This window comes from Chiloscyllium punctatum, chromosome 11, assembly GCF_047496795.1.
Source record: "Chiloscyllium punctatum isolate Juve2018m chromosome 11, sChiPun1.3, whole genome shotgun sequence".
Taxonomy (NCBI): Eukaryota; Metazoa; Chordata; class Chondrichthyes; order Orectolobiformes; family Hemiscylliidae; genus Chiloscyllium; species Chiloscyllium punctatum.
In genome coordinates, this window is record NC_092749.1 from 12351590 (window position 1) to 12369616 (window position 18027).

General features: G+C 44.8%; 1 protein-coding gene across 2 annotated transcripts in view; it reads right to left on the reverse strand.

Moving 5' to 3' along the window:
• Positions 1-16628: 16628 nt before the first annotated feature.
• aig1 (androgen-induced 1 (H. sapiens)) overlaps positions 16629-18027 on the reverse strand; it is a 171492-nt gene continuing 170093 nt past the window's right edge. Inside the window, exon 5 of one of the 2 annotated variants that reach the window (XM_072580300.1) lies at positions 16629-17092. In XM_072580300.1, coding sequence (XP_072436401.1) covers positions 17004-17092 — 89 coding nt within the window. In that variant the 3' untranslated portion in view covers positions 16629-17003. The remainder of the gene's footprint in view (positions 17093-18027) is intronic. The other variant, XM_072580299.1, reaches the window with a different exon arrangement.

The window sequence follows — 18027 nt, forward strand, 5'->3', positions numbered from 1 at the left end:
CCAACTCGACACCTCTTCCAACTGCTCCCTTGACCATGACCCCACCCCACATCACCAAACCATCATCTCCCAGACCATACAGAACCTCATCACCTCAGGAGATCTCCCACCCACAGCTTCCAACCTCATAGTCCGGGAACCCCGCACTGCCTGGTTCTACCTCCTTCCCAAGATCCACAAGCCTGACCACCCTGGCCGACCCATTGTCTCAGCATGCTCCTGCCCCACTGAACTCATCTCTACCTACCTTGACACTGTCCTATCCCCCCTAGTCCAGAAACTCCCCACATACGTTCGAGACACCACCCACGCCCTCCACCTCCTCCAAGACTTCCGTTTCCCCGGCCCCCAATGCCTTATCTTCACCATGGATATCCAATCCCTCTACACCTCCATTCGCCATGACCAGGGCCTCCAAGCCCTCCGTTTTTTCCTCTCCAGACGTCCCCAACAGTACCCTTCCACTGACACTCTCATTCGTTTGGCCGAACTGGTCCTCACCCTTAACAATTTCTCCTTTGAATCCTCCCACTTCCTCCAGACCAAAGGCATAGCCATGGGCACATGTATGGGCCCCAGCTATGCCTGTCTCTTTGTTAGCTATGTAGAACAGTTGATCTTCCGTAATTACACTGGCACCACTCCCCACCTCTTCCTCCGCTACATTGATGACTGCATTGGCGCCACCTCGTGCTCCTGCGAGGAGGTTGAGCAATTCATCAACTTCACCAACACATTCCACCCTGACCTTAAATTTACCTGGACCATCTCTGACACCTCCCTCCCCTTCCTGGACCTCTCCATCTCCATTAGTGACAACCGACTTGACGCTGACATTTTTTACAAACCCACCGACTCCCACAGCTACCTGGATTACACCTCTTCCCACCCTATCTCTTGCAAAAATGCCATTCCGTATTCTCACTTTCTCCGCCTCCGCCGTATCTGCTCCCAGGAGGACCAGTTCCACCATAGAACACACCAGATGGCCTCCTTCTTTAGAGACCGCAATTTCCCTTCCCACGTGGTTAAAGATGCCCTCCAACGCATCTCGTCCACATCCCGCACCTCCGCCCTCAGACCCAACCCCTCCAACCGTAACAAGGACAGAACGCCCCTGGTGCTCACCTACCACCCTACAAACCTTCGCATCAACCAAATCATCCGCCGACATTTCCGCCACCTCCAAAAAGACCCCACCACCAGGGATATATTTCCCTCCCCACCCCTTTCCGCCTTCCGCAAAGACCATTCCCTCCATGACTACCTGGTCAGGTCCACACCCCCTACGGCCCACCCTCCCATTCTGGCACTTTCCCCTGCCACCACAGGAACTGTAAAACCTGTGCCCACACCTCCTCCCTCACCTCTATCCAAGGCCCTAAAGGAGCCTTCCACATCCATCAAAGTTTCACCTGCACATCCACTAATATCATTTATTGTATCCGTTGCTCCCGATGTGGTCCCCTCTACTTTGGGGAGACTGGGCGCCTCCTAGCAGAGTGCTTTAGGGAACATCTCCGAGACACCCGCACCAATCAACCAAACCGCCCCGTGGCCCAACATTTCAACTCCCCCTCCCACTCTGCCGAGGACATGGAGGTCCTGGGCCTCCTTCACTGCCGCTCCCTCACCACTAGACGCCTGGAGGAAGAACGCCTCATCTTCCGCCTCGGAACACTTCAACCCCAGGGCATCAATGTGGACTTCAACAGCTTCCTCATTTCCCCTTCCCCCACCTCATCCTAGTTTCAAACTTCCAGCTCAGTAACTGTCTCCTTGACTTGTCCGGACTTGTCCAACCTGCCTATCTTCTTTTCCACCTATCCACTCCACCCTCTCCTCCTTGACCTATCACCTTCATCTCCTCCCCCACTCACCCATTGTACTCCATGCTACTCTCTCCCCACCCCCACCCTCCTCTCGCTTATCTCTCCACGCTTCAGGCTCACTGCCTTTATTCCTGATGAAGGGCTTTTGCCCGAAACGTCGATTTCGCTGCTCGTTGGATGCTGCCTGAACTGCTGTGCTCTTCCAGCACCACTAATCCAGTATTTGGTTTTCAGCATCTGCAGTCATTGTTTTTACCATGGAGCTGTCACTGTTTGGTGTAAAAACCTACCTGATTAATGTACTTCAGGGAAGAAAATCTGCTGTCCTTACCCATTTTGGCTTGTGTGATACTCTACACCCTCAGAAATGTGGTTAACTCGGAGAAAGCTACTCATTTTAAGGGCTGTGAAGAGTGGGTAACAGATGCTGGCCTTGCCAGTTCTTTATGTGTGAAAGGACAACAGATTATAAAACTGAAGTAGCTTGTTTCACTGTGTAGACAATACCCTCGCCAATTCACCCACCTTGTGACCAAAGCCTTCAATCCATGTGTTGTAGTCTTTTTAGCGTTTGCTAATGTGGGAACATTTTGTTTTATCTGAAGCTGTCCTTTTGGACCTGTATCAAATTTTGTCTCAACATTCTTGTCTCTAAGAAGAACAGTTTGAGCTTCTTCAGACTAATCTTCTTTCCAAAATCTCCCATCTCTGGAACCATCCCATAAATCATGTCCTCAAGGCTCCTCTGGCTGCATCTTCGGATCTACCAAGATGGACAAGACAGCTGCACCATCTGCAAGTGGCCCTCCAAGCCACACTCCATCCTGACTTCAAAATATATCACTTATCCTTCATGGTTGCTGGGTCAGATTCTCAAAACAGCAGCTCACCACTGCCTTCTTTAGGGCACAGATAATTTTTTTTAAAAATGTCAATCCACACCCTACACGAGGGCTCTCATATCCTTTCCATAGTGTGGGGCCGAATCAGGTGCAGTTCTCCAGTTTTGGGTTTCAGGTTTTGCCACGATTCCATTGCATGAAATTGGGCTCGCAGATGCTGAAATATTCTGTTAGAGTGGCCTTTGCAAGTATGTGTCTGAACACCGGACATTTTCCTGTAAATGACCCACTGCTCCCTCCTCAGTGACACTGTATAAGTGAGGAAGTCAGCCAAAGTTCTGCAGGCTGGAAATCATCTTCAACTACTTCATCAATGATCTTCTCTCCATCATAACGCCAATAGGTGGATGTCCATCAATGACTGCACAGCGTTCAGCACCATTGGCAATTCTTCAAATACTAAAGCATTCCATTAATTGCAATAAGATCTGGACAACACCCAGACTTGGATGACAATTGCGCAAGTAACATTCGCACCAAACAAATGCTATGCAATGACCATTTCCAATAAGAGACAATCTGATCACAACCCTTTGAAATGCAATGGTGTTACCATCACTGAATACCCCACTGTCAACATCCTTGGGGTTACTGCCAACCAGAAACTTAATTGAACTTGCCAAATAGACACAGTAGTTACAAGAGCAGGTTAGAGGTTCAGAAGACTGCAGTGAGTAACTCACCTCCTGACTCTTCAAAGCCTGTCCACAGTGGAATATTCTCCACTTGCCTGGATGGGTGCAGTTTCAACAACACTCAAGAAGCTTGACACAATCAAGGACAAAGCAGCCCGCTTGATTGGTACCACATCCACAATTATCCACTCCCTCCATCACTGATGCTCAGTCACAGCAGTGTGTACTATCTACATAATGCACTGTAGAAATTCACCAAAGGTCCTTAGACAACACTTTTCGAAACCACGACCTCTTCCATCTAAGAAAGACAAGAGCAGCAGATACATGGGGAACACCATCACCTGTAAGTTCTCCTCCATACCACTCAGCACCCTGACTTGGAAATATATCGCCGTTACTTCACTATTGATGGGTTGAAATGCTGAAATTTCCTCCCTAAGGGCATTGTCGGTCATGGACTGCAGCAGTTCAAGAAGGCAGCTTACCCCCACCTTCTCAAGGGGCAACTCGGGACAGGTAATAAGTAATGGCCCAGCCAGCGATGTGCACTTCGCACAATGAATGGAAGCAATAAAGTTTGAGAGTAAGTTGGAACAGATTTGCAATTGGATTAAAACTGCTGACATTTGAAATGAGAGGAGCACAGAGAGCTGCAGAGCCAGATGAAGTTACAGAGACAGGGGAAACAATGTGCTAGCGTTTGAAAAGAAGGAGCTTAGTATTTTGGGCCGGATCTTTCACCATCACTAACCAATAAAGCGCTGCTTCTAAAAGGTTCATCTATTTTCAAATCGCTTCCATTTGAAACTTTTCTTGAGAGAAATGCCCTTTGGAAAAGAGAAAAGTAAGGGCAAATCATGAGAAGGTTTTAAATGTTCAGTAAAAGTCCGATAAAGAGGTGGTAGAAGAAAATGCTTCCTGGTTGTGGAGCAGGTCCAACACCACGGCATGATGGATGTAAGAGGATCACCAATCAAACACAGTACAGAATTCAGGGTAACTTTACTGAGATAGTGGGAGGACTGTGGAATGTGTTACTGCATACAGAGCTTGTGAGAAATACTTTTGGTGGCTTTCAGAGAAAATTGGATTGTTTTGTTAATACATGAAGAGGCTGGGAGGAGTTAATGTGGAACGTCCAAACCAATGTGGACCAGTTGGCCTATTTCCATGCTATGCATTCAATGTCATTCAGATAGCAGAGTATGCCTGTCTTAAATATTTCCCAGAGGCTCTTGTGATACAGAAGGGATTGGGCGTGATGCTGAACGGATGTGTCTGATTACGTAGTGTCTCTGTGAGTAATGCTGCATCTGGTGTGTGTGTGTGTGTGTGTGTGTGTGTGTGTGTGTGTGGTGGTGGGGGGGGGGGGGGGGTTGGGGAACAGGATGAGAAATGGTCATGCCTTTGACCGTGAGCCCAAATCACTGCACAATTATGTGAACTTATAAGCACAAAGAACAGTATAGCACAGGAACAGGCCCGTTAGGCCAACAAGCCTATGCTCCCACATGATGCTCTTCTAAACTCAAAACCTTGTGCCTCCACGCAGTCTATATCCCTCTATTCCATATCTATTCATTTATCTGTCAAGATACCTCTTAAATATTGCTGTTGTATTCACCTCCAGCACCATCTCTGGCAGCATGTTCCAGGCACCTTCCACTGTCTGTGTACAACACCTGCCTCTCACAACTCCCTTAAATTTACCCCTTTTACTTTAAACCAAGTAATTGTCTCCTCATCTCCCAGTAATTGACATTTCTACCTTGGGCAAAAGACTTTGACTGTCCATTCTGTCTAATAATTCTGTCACCGTTCTGACTATTCCTCATAATTTTGTAAACTTCTAACAGATCGCCCTTCATCCTTCAAAGTTCAAGTGAAAACAAACCAAGTTTCTCCAATCTCTCTTCACAGCTCATTCCCTGCAAACTAGGCAGCATCTGATAAACTATTTCTGTCCCCTCTCCAAAGCCTTCACATCCTTCTGCTAATGTGGCAACCAAAACTGTACACGATATTCCAAATGTGGCAGAACTAAAGTTCTGTACAGCGACTTTACTTCACTGTATCTCCATTTGGGTGGGTAGGATGGAGCTTGGATTCACACAGCACCTTTCATGACTGGAGGAATCAGTTGTTGCTTTCAAGGACCATTAGTAGCTGACAATGGGTTGGTTGTGATAGCAGCCAATGTGAAGAGCAGGCCTGATGTGTGGGGTTAAAGGCCTTAATGTTATTGAGCTCTGAAGGCTGCAAGGTGCCCAAATGGAAAAATGAGGTGCTCCTCTTCCGTTTTGCATGGAATTTAACTGGTGCACCTCAGCAAGCCTGAGAATTATCATTCACTCTGACCGTGAGCCACATGAGATATTAGATAGCCAAAGGTAGAATTAAAAGAGTCGCTTAAGGTTTGTAGAGAGTATCAAGAGAGACAGCCCCTTAGCTTAGGGCTTCAGCGGCTGCAGGAACAGCTGCCAGTGGCAGAACTTAATAAGATCAGGGATGCACAAGAGGCCAGAATTAGTGGAGCACAGATATCTTCAACAGTTATAATCCTGGAGAAGATTACAGAAATAAAGGTTGGTGGAGATATTTGAAAGCAAAAATGAAAATTAAGCTCCTGTGTAAGCAAAAGCAAATATAGCTGAGCAAGAGGAGTGATAGAGGAATGGGACTTGGTGCAAGTCGAGAGTAATCACGGTTGTCATTATATTAAGTCCCAATGTAGGACAATTGTAACGTAAGGCATCATGTTTAGCAAAGGTCCTTCTATGTTTTTGAGTGAGTACGAATTAAATCAAAGTACTTACAAAGATAGATTGCTTTTTTAAATTTTAAAGTAGATAGACAGGAGGCTGGAAGAACACAGTAAGCCAGGCAGCATCAGGAGGTGCAGAAGTCGACACTTCTGGTATAACCCTTCTTCAGCTCTGAAAAAGGGTTACACCCAAAATGTTGACTTCTGCACCTCCTGATGCTGCCTGGCTTGCTGTGTTCTTCCAGCCTCCTGCCTATCTAATTTGGATTCCAGCATCTGCAGTTTTTTTTGTCTCTGACCAAGTTTTTTTTTAATTTGAAAGACATTCCTTGCCCCCAATGTCATCAATACCTGCCACAATTTGACTCTAGTCAATTGCAATCACCATAAAAAAGGAAAGTGACCAGCAGAGTTCTCATGACCTCCTGTTGACTAATCAATCTCTCAGTGCAGCTGTTCATCACACACACGTAGGCAAAGGATTAAGCAATGAATCAATTACTCCTTAAGTATGAGGGAATCCTTTTCTATTTCGGGCAAGTCTTTTCAAATCATCTGGGCTTCATTTTTCTATGGGTTATAACCTGCTGGCATAATTTCCCATCAGAAAGGTGCTGGCAGTTCAAATCCATGTCACTATGTCGGAATATCTGTGGAAAATAGAGCTTTTTTTTAAGGATGAATGACATTGGTGGTGTATGGTGCAGAAGGAGGCCATTTGACCCATCATGCAAGTGTCCAGTCTCTAAAGTAACTATCCAATTAATCCCCCAGCCCTCACTTTCCATATTTCCTTGACATTTCTTGTTTACCAATCTAGCACCCTTTTGAAAGCTTACTATTAAATCTGCTTCCCCACCATCCTTTCAGATAGTGTGTCCCAAATCTTAACAACACACTGGGCTTGATTTTGTGTTAGGTATGCAGCTTCCCTTCCTGTCATTTGCAGATGCAGCAGAGGCCCCATGTTTGTTCCAAAAGAAAGGCCTGACCGAATTAACTCACCAGGCATTTAACTGGCCAACATCAGGCTGCCCACACAATTAAGGACGCTATAAGATAGGAATTCTTCTCCCAAGAATTGCCAGCCATTCTTGATCGCGCCATTGGGAACAGTGACCTCTGTTGGTAATACCCTGAAGTGCAAACCCAGAATCAATGGTGGGACCCAGAACACAAGTGAGTGAGGACAGCATGAGTTTGTGCATGTGTTAAGAGGAGCTGGAGGAAAGGTCAGGGAGTTTAAGAGATGCCCCCCCCCCTTCCAAAAGCCTCTTGGTGAGGCACAAAGTGCCTTAAGTACACAAGAAGCATCACTAGACCCAAAACGTTAATTCAGCTTTCTATCCACAGATGCTGCCAGACCTGCTGAGTTTCTCCAGCAATTTCTGTTTGTGTTACTGAAACCCATTGTGTGTGGTATTGACACTGCTGCTTTGTTTGTAGATGGCTGGGCATGCGTGTGTGCAGGCGCGTGTGTTTGTTTAGTGAGATCTGACTAACAACAAGTGGTTGATAGGTTTGTTTCTATTGTAAAAAGTCATGGATGCTAAAGAACTGATGACGACTCTGATTAGTTCCTGAGTAGCTGAACAGTATGTTAGTGTGAGCAATACAGTAAAAGACCTTTGGAACTCTGTAAAGGCAGGATGTGAGTCTGCTCACTGCAGTACAAATGTCTGGAAAAAGCCTTTTTTTTTACAGCAAATGCTGCAGTTACCTTTTAACCTGTGAAATAAAAGAGTTTATAGTTAGTCTACCAATTGGCCTGTAGAATCAGGTCTGCCAAGATGAGTGTTTGTTCAACACGAATTGGCTTTACAGCGAAGAAGTCTACTGTTATTTGTAGAGCGTGAACTTTCCTTACCCGTATTGGCTATAATGCCATTCCAGCCCCATTATTTTAAATGGCAGGGCTATTGTACAATTTTCTTATGTTGTGAGTTTGCGTGAGAATGGAACTACCATGTTTTATCAGAACCAACTGTACTTCTGACAAAGAAGTGAAAGGAACCTGGAGAAAAGAGATTGAAGAACAGAGGTCCTGGCAAATGAAAGGATCATCTCAGTGCACCCTCTGGACTGCTGCTGTTCCAGTTTTCCCCAGTATCCATAAAGCAATGATTTTGTTTGTTTGTCTGTGTCTATATGTGTATATAGGGCATTAGATTTTGTAACTGATAGAACCATATGTTGATAAGTCATAGCTGTTTACTTGTGATTAGAATTTACTTGATTATAATAAACAAAAGTTATGGTTAAGTATAGGAACCTGGTCAGTGTTTTTTTATTAACTTGTTTCCAACAGACTTTGTGTGGTTTTATTAGACCATTAACCCTTATGGTGACCCTTAGAGAAGTGGATCTCCAGGATCTACACACTTTCCCAAGTAAGTTGTAGCACCTTTGACATCGGGGATTTGACGTAAACTACTGTGATAAAAAACTTTTTATTATTTGAGCAAGTAAATTACAAGTTGGATAAAGGAGAACCTGTGGATGTGGTGGATTTAAAGTCCCAAGATAATACAATAAGTTGCAATGTCAAAGATTGCTACACAGATAAAAGCATATCTCGACACTTTGGAAGATACAATAAATGATTTACGAGGATAATACCAGGAATAAGAGGTCACACCTATTAAGACATTCTGAAGAAATTGGGAGCTCTTTAGTACGACAAAGGGAAGGCCAATGGTTGACCAAATAAGGCTCTTTAAGAGTCTGAAAAGCCTCCATATAATAAGGGAGCAGCCTATGGTATTCTGGGACAATGATGAATTTCACTTAAGGGTCAACACTTTTTAACAAAATATATGTATGAAAAAATATGTATGTAGTCATAGACACAGTTCGGACTGTCAGTAGCATATCAAGGGAACCAACCTTGGAATTTGAATCTATCCAAACAAACCAAAGACACGTCTTACTTGAACCAGGTTATATTTACGTACATTTGAAGCAGTAGGAATGTCCGATAACTGAACGGATCCCCATTTACCTTCAACAGGAAGGCCTCGGACAGTGGTATTTCCCCACTGCACCCTGGTGGCAGCTGCCCCAAGCTTTAGTGCATCCCTCAGTACACAGTCCTGGACGTTGGAGCGTGCCAGTCTGCAACACCCGGTCAAGGTCAACCCCTTGTTCTGGAAGACCAACAACTACAGGGTGGACATGGTAAATATGGAAGCACGTACCAGAGCCTTTAAATGAGTGGAGGACGCAAATAACATGCTAGTAATTGACAAAGAGATGAAAGTAGGTGAGGACCTGGAAACAATCACTATCACAAAAGAGGTAGTGTTGGGCAAGCTAATAGAGCTAAGGACAGACAAGTCTCCTGGTCCTGATGGAATGCATCCAAGTGTACTAAAAGAGATGGTAGGAGAAATAGCAAATACACTTGTGGTAATTTTCCAAACTTCACTGGATTCTGGGGCTGGGGCAGGTCCAGCAGATTGGAAAACAGCAAATGTGACCCCACTGTTTAAAAAGGGAGGTAGACAAAAGGTGGGGAATTATGCGGAAAATGCTTGAGTCTATTATCCAGGAAGAAATAGCAAGGCATCTAGATAGAAATTGTACTGTTGGGGAGACGCAGCATGGGTTCGTGAAGGGCAAGTCATACTTAACTAATCTTCTGAAATTCCATGAAGATGCTATGAACACAGTGGACAACGGGGACCCAGTGGATGTGGTGTATCTAGATTTCCAAAAGGCATTCAAAAAGGTACTGCACAAAAGTCTGCTGCATAACATAGAACATTACGGTGCGGTACAGTCGGCCCTCAATGTTGCACTGACCTGTGAAACCATTCTGAAGCCCATCTAACCTACACTATTCCATTATCATCCATATGTTTATCCAATGACCATTTAAATGCCCTTAAAGTTGATGAGTCTACTACTGTTGCAGGCAGGGTGTTCCACTACTTCTGATATCTGTCCTATATCTGTAACCCCTCAATTTAAAGTTATGTCCCCTTGTGCTCACCATCACCATCCGAGGAAAAAGGCTCTCACTGCCCACCCTATCTAACCCTCCGATTATCTTGTATGTCTCAGTTAAGTCACTTCTCAACCTTCTTCTTTATAACGAAAACAGTCTCAAGTTCCTCAGCCTTTCCTCATAAGGCCTTCCCTCCATACCAGGGAACATCCTAGTAAATCTCCCCTGCACCCTTTCCAATGCTTTCACATCCTTCCCATATAATGTGAAGACCATAACTGTATGCAATACTCCAAGTGCAGCTGCACCTGCCTTTTGTACAGCTGCAACATGACCTGATGGCTCTGAAACTCAGTCCCTCTACCAATAAAAGCTAACACACCGTATGCCTTCTTAACAACCCTATCAACCTGGGTGGCAACTTTCAGGAATCTATGTACACGGACAGACACAGATCTTTCTGCTCATCCACACTACCAAGAATCTTACCATTAGCCCAGTACTCTGTATTCCTGTTACTCCTGCCAAAGTGAATCACTTCACACTTTTCTGCATTAAACTCCATTTGCCACCTCTCAGCCCAGTTCTGCAGCTTCTCTATGATACTCTGTAACTTGCAACATCCTTCAGCACTATCCACAACTCCATCGACCTTAGTGTCATCCGCAAATTCACTAACCCATCCTTCTACATCTTCATCCAGGTCATTTATAAAAATGACAAACAGCAGTGGCCCCCCAAACAGATCCTTGTGCTACACCACTCGTAACTGAGCATAAGGTAAAGATGCAAGGCATTACAGCCAATGTTTTAGCATGGATAGAGGATTGGTTAAACAATTCAAAGTCAAGATTGGACTCATCAGCCACTTAAGATCCATAAATAGATCAACGGAACGAAGACCCCGAGGGATAGCCATGATGCTGATGACAGTTAACCAACAGGAAGCAAAGAGTGGGAATAGATGTGTCTTGTTCTGGTTAGCTATCACTGACTAGTGGTGTGCTCAGGAATCAGTGTTGGGACTGCAATTATCCACAATTTCCATAGATGATTTGGAGTTGGTGACCATGTGAGGCATGTCAAAGGTGACATTAAGATGAATGGTAGAGCAAAGTGTGCAGTGGACTATGAAACTCTGCAAAAGGACAAAGATAGTTTAAGTGAGTAGGCAAAGGTGTAGCAGATGGAGTATAATGTTAATACATGTGAAGTCATCCATTTTGGTTGGAATAACAGTAAAAAGGACGATTACTTGAATGGTAAGTAATTGCAACACGCTGCTATGCAGAGGGACCTGGTTGTCCTTGTGCATGAATCACAGAATGTTAGACTGCAGGTGCAACAAGTAATTAGGAAGACAAATGGAAGTTTGACCTTCATTGCTAAAGAGGTTGAGTTTAAAAGCAGGAAGGTAATGTTGCAGCTGTACAGGGTGTGGTGAGGCCACACCTGGAGTACTGCGTGCTGTTTTACTCTCCTTACTTGAGAAAGGATGCCCTGGCACTAGAGGGGGTGCAGGGGAGACTCACTAAGTTGATTCTGGAGTTGAGGGGTTGGCTTATGAGGAGAGACTGAGTAGACTGGGATTATATTTGTTGGGATTCAGAGGAATGAGGGGGGATCTTTTAGAAACATATCAAATTATGAAGGGAATAGATAAGATAGATGTAGAGAGGATGTTTCCACTGGCAGGGGAAACTAGGACAAGAGGGCGTAGCCTCAGAATTAGGGAGAGCAGATTTAGGACTGAATTGTGAAGGAACTTCTTCACCCAGAGGGTTGTGAATGGAATTCCCTGCCCAGTGAAATGGTTAAGGCTTCCTCAGTAACTGGTTTTAAAACTAAGGCAATTTTTTGAACAGTAAAGGAATTAAGGCTTATGGTGAGAGGGTGGGTAAGTGGATCTGAGGCCATGAAAAGGTCAGCCATGATCTTATTGAATGGCGGAGCAGGCTCGAAGGGCCACATGGCCTACTCCTGCTCCGAGTTCTTACGTAATGAGAGGTCGTTGCTAATAAATCCAATCAGGAATTGAAGAGAATACTTTGTACCCAGAGAGTGATGAGAACTCACCTGCAAGTAGTTGTAAAGTATAGTTGGTGTATTCTGAGAGCAGTGAGGTTCATACATGAGTACTCATCACAGGTGTAGTCCAGTTATGCTGAATGGTCAATTTCTGTGCAGTAATACTATATACAGCAGCTCCCCTGGGAGTGGTGTTATCTGGGTGCAGTTGAAGTAGAGTGCATATTTAATTCTTCAATATAGTGTCTTATCTCAATGAAGACAAAATGAACAAAAGGTTAAAAGAAGCAAGTGTTTATTTGGTGGGAACATTACTTGTGTTGTAAAGATGACTCACTGACATATTTGACTCAGTGTAAAAATAGGAATTCAAGGTTATTTCAACAAAGGTACTTTAATCTCTGAGTTGGATACAATACCTGTCTAGACTCAAGCCAACAGATTATACTGTTGTCATGTTAACTCTCCTCATAAATACCACTCACAGTGAAAAGTAACAATTTTAACAGTGGGACTTGAGCATGCTATCACACATCTACAGTCAGAGATTGCAGTTTGGTAATTGCGTTGTGTGAAAATCTTGCAAGGTCATGGGAAAAGGGCAGGGGACTGAGATTAATTAGATCAGTCCTTCAAAGAGCCAACACAGGAACTAAGGGCCAAATGGCTTTCTTCTGTGTTGCAAGAATCTCTGCTGAATTTGCTTTCATAATTAACTTGAAGCTTCTTTTGACTAATGATGAAACAGTGGCAGCAGTATGTACCATTTAAAGAGACATGCAGTAACTAACTGCAGTAACTACCCCAGGATATTTCAGTAGCATCTTCCAAGCCTGCAACCTCTACCATCGAGAGGGACAATGACAGCAGATACATGGGAACACCACCCACACTGTAAGTTCCCCTCCAAGCCACTCATCATCCTGACTTGGAAGTGTATCGTCAACAAAAGCGAATGATTATTTAAGATGTGACTTGAATGTCTGCTGTAGAAGCTCAGCAGGTCTGGCAGCATCTGTGGGAGGGAGTTAATGTTTTGAGTCCACTGTAACTCTTCAGAACTCGAAGGGTTTGGAAAATGTTTTTTAAATACTTTTGACAGATGGAGGAGGGACAAGGGAAACAGATGGTGTGGAGTGCAAAAAATAGTGGGTTGCTAAATGTGTTGAAACAAACAGAAATGTAAAATGGGTGTAAGTTAGGGTGAAAAGGGGAGAAATTGGGTTGTCTCTACTGACAGTAGAATTAACAAAACAGTTAAAACAAAGTTGCTCCTCAGATGCTGCCTGACCTGCTGTGCTTTTCCAGCACCACACTTTTCAACTCTGATCTCCAGCGTCTGCAGTCCTGACTTTCACAAGCAAGTCAAAGCCATGTGGTGGGAACGGTATGTAAGGAAGATGGAAAACAGACATTATGCATTCAGGCTCTGATGTACGGTTGTTGAGAATTTCAGCATTTCCAGAAGTCCGAAGTGACTTTGTAAGATCCCGAGGGGGGTGATGACGAGTCTGTTCTGATGAAGAGTCATTAGCTCTGCTTTCTTCCAGATGCTGCCAGACCTGCTGAGCTTCTCCTGTTTCAGATCCTGTGGGGACTTGACCAAGCAGATATCAAAAGGATGCTTCCTCTTACTGAAAAATGTAGAATGTTGGGTCATAGTTTAAAAATAAAGGCCTGTCCATTTAAGTGAGGACGAAATAAAACTCTCCGAGGATTATGAGTGTTTGGAATCCCTTTTCTCAAAAGGCCGTGAATGCAGAAACTTTAAATGTTTTTTAAGAAGAGGGAGATAGATTACCAAGGCGTGAAGAATTATTGGTGGATATGCAGGATTCCTGATGAAGGACTTATGCCCAAAATGTCGATTCTCCTGCTCCTCAGATGCTGCCTGACCTGCTGTGCTTTTCCAGCACCACATTCTCGACTCTGATCTCCAGCATCTGTAGTCCTCACTTTCTCCTGGATATGCAGGAATGTAGAGTTGAGTTAAAATCAGATCAGCCACGATCTTATTGAATGACAGCGCAGGCTGGCTGAGGTACTCTCGTTCCTTATACATATTTCCGGCATCTCCAGTATTTTGCTTGTAGATATCGGTGCTCCAAAGAGAAGACGAGGTCCTCACCTGTCACCAAACAACATTTGCTTCCTCTGCAGCAAATGCTTATCCCGCTCAAAATCCAGACCACAAAATGCAGCTTAGTCGGTCATCATGGAATTCCTACAGTATGGAAGCAGGCCATTCAGCCCATCGAGTCCATACTATCTCTCCAAAGAGCATCCCACCCAACCCCTGTTAACCTGCATTTCACATGGCTAATCCACTTTGCTGGCAATTCAGAATGACCAATCTACCTGCACGTCTTTGAACTGTGGAAGTAAGCCAGAGAACCCAGAGGAATCCCATGCAGACAAGGGGCACACTCCACACAGACAGTCGCCCAGGGCTGGAATTAAACCCAGGTCCCTGGCACTGTGAGGCAGCAGTGCTAACCACTGAGCCACCGTGCCAACCCATTATCAACTGCTTCAGAAATGTTGATGCTACTATATAAATGTAAATGTATTTTTTTTAATTTCAAAAATATACTTTATTCATAAAATTATTTGGATCTCTATAAAATTGGTCATGCCATTCTTATGCACACATTACATTTCTTTACTTACAAAGATCGAAATTAATCTTACATATATACAAGTCTGTACATTGACTATCCAGCTATTCTGCTGAGGTGTCAGCGGTCCCCAATTACTGCGCAAGCCCCCTGTTCTTAGGCAGGCAGACATTACACGGTGGTCTTTCCCCATCGCGCCTTGGCGGCAGCTGCCCCAGGCTTCAGCGCGTCCCTCAACACATAGTCCTGGATCTTGGAATGTGCCAGTCCGCAACACTCAGTTGGGGTCAGCTCCTTCAGCTGGAAGATCAACAGGATCCGGACCACCCAGAGAGCGTCCTTCACCGAGTTGATGATCCTCCAGGCACAGTTGATGTTCGTCTCGGTGTGCGTCCCAGGGAACAGGCCGTAGAGCACGGAGTCCTGCATCACAGAGCTACTCAGGACGAACCTCGACAAACACCACTGCATTCCTCTCCAGAATTCCTTTGCATAGGCACATTCCAGAAGGAGGTGTGTGACAGTCTCGTTCCCCCCCCCGCAGCTGCTTCGAGGGCAGCGTGCAGTGCGGCTGAGTGTCCGGACGTGCATAAAGGATCTCACAGGCAGAGCCCTTCTCACCACCAGCCAAGCCATGTCTTAGTGCTTGTTGGAAGGTTCTGGCGATGAGGCATTCTGCCAAGTGACTGCCCAGAGAACTGCTTGATAGGATCCGCCCTCTCCTTTTCCTGACGAGTCTCAAGGACACTACGTGCTGACCACTTCCTGATGGACTTGTGGTCAAAGGTGTTTTTCTTCATAAATTTCTCCACGAAGGACAGGTGATACAGAACGGTCCAACTACTCGGAGCGTTCCACGGCAGCGAGGCCAGGCCCATCCTGTGCAACACCAGGGACAGGTAGAACCTCAGTACGTAGTGACACTTGGTGTTTGCGTACCGGGGATCTACACACAGCTTGATGAAGCCACACACAAAGATGGCCATCAGGGTGAGGGTGGCATTGGGCGTGTTTTTCCCCCATTGCCCAGGTCTTTGTACATTGTGTCCCTTCGGACCCGGTCCATCTTTGATCTCCACATGAAGTGGAAGATGGCCTGGGTGACTGCAGCGGCACAGGTTCTGGGAATAGGCCAGACCTGTGCACGTATAACAGCAATGACAGTGCCTCACACCTGATGACCAGGTTTTTACCCGCGATGGAGAGTGACCGTTGCTCCCATCTGCCCAGTTTCTGCCTCACTTTGCTGATATGCTCCTCCCAAGACTTGGCGCATGCCCCAGCCCCTCCGAACCAAATATCCAGCACCTTCAGGTCGTCAGTCCTGATGGTGAAGGGGATCGAGGATTGGTCGGCCTAGTTCCCGAAGAGCATGGCCTCGCTCTTGCCTTGGTTGACCTTGGCCCCCGAGGCCAGTTCGAACTGGTCACAGATGCGTATGGGTCTGTGCACGGACAGCGGATCAGAGCAGAAAACAGCAACATCATCCATGTACAGGGAGGCCTTAACCTGCAGGCCCCCGCTGCCAGGAATAGTCACCCCTCTCAGGCTCATATCCTTCCTGTTGGACTCGGCAAATGGCTCTATGCAGCACACAAACAAGGCAGGAGAGAGAGGGCTGCACTGCCTGACTCCAGATCTGACTGGGAAGCTATCTGATTCCCAACCATTATGTATTATTGTAACTTATCCTTGCTTAAAGTGCATCAGTCATGTAACAACCAAGGCTGGAGGAGTGCACCTCTGTTTAGTCCCACTGTAAAATAAAAATACTTCTCCCTGTGACTGAGGTGACCAATTAAATACTTTATCCACATCAAGTTTAAAACAAGAAAGATTATCAACTGTTTTTTAATAAATAGATTTATTGGTTCATTATCAAAGCAAAACTTATTCAATAAAGATTCAATAATTGGTTAACTTAAACAGTCAATGATGAAGAAGAAGAAATGATTATCTTTTTTGTTTATCATCAAAACATGCACACAAACTCTTCAGGAAAAGAGGGAAAGAAGTGGGTTTTCTGATAAACAAATTTTAGCTATTGGGTTATTCTTGAAGACAAAAGGAAAAACTATATGATGTTCCAAAGTCAGTTGCTCTGATATTCTCGGACATGTGGTCAAGATCCTTATCTCGCACAGTTGTCTCTGAAGTTTTACAGACACAGCTTGCTCAGGAAGTATAATTGTGAGAGATTTCTTCAATCACGCTTTCAAAACAGCAAATAGGTTTCACCCTTTTCAACTCAACCTCTCAGAATTGAGAGAGACTAGCTGGGCATCTTGTTCCTTGTAGGCATTCCTCCAACTTGTCCTGAACAGGCTCTCCTCAAATTCAGCTTGTTCTTGGCAGGCCTCCCTTCAATTGAATCAAAGAAAACAAGAATCTCTTCAAGGCCAGAAACTATTCATAACAATCCATTAGCAAAGCAAGTGGTTGTCGCCAGTCATGCGATATCTAAGAAGACTTATTTCAAAAATCTCCAATCCGCACAGTGAATTCTCAGGCATTTCCTTTAAAACAACCACTACAGGTATTTTCACAAACACTGAAATCCATTTTTCACAATATTTCAAGTCCTCCAAGCAATATTAATGAAAAGGGTTCATGAAAGGCAGGTCACCTTTAACTAATTTACTGCAATTCATTGAGGACATTATGAGCACGGTGAACAATGGGGAACTGGTGGATGTGGTGTATCTGGAGTTCCAGAAGGTATTCAACAGGGTGCCACACAAAAGGCTGCTGCATACGATAAAAGGTGCACAGTGTTACAAGCAATGTATTAGCATGGATAGAGGATTGGTTAACTAACAGAAAGCAAAGAGTGGGGCTAAATGGGTGTTTTTCTGATTGGCAATCAGTGGCTAGTAGTGTGCCTCAAGGATCAGTGTGTGGACCGTAATTGCTTACAATTTCCATAGATGATTTGGAGTTGGAGACCACGTGTAGTGTGTCAAAGATCACAGATGGCATTTAAGATGAGTGGTAGAGCAAAATGTGAAGAGGAAACTGAAAGTCTGCAGAGGGATGTAGATAGGTTATGTTAGTGGGCAAGGGTCGAACAGATGGAGTACAATGTTGGTAAATATGAGGTCATCCATTTTGGAAGCAATAACAGCAAAATGGACTATTATTTAAATGGTGAAAAATTGCAGCATGCTACTGTGCAGAGAGACCTGGGTATCCTTGTGCATGAATCACAAAAAGGTTGGATTGCAGGTACAGCAGGTAAACAAGAGGGCAAATGGAATATTGTCCTTCATTGCTAAAGGGCTGGAGTTTAAGAATAG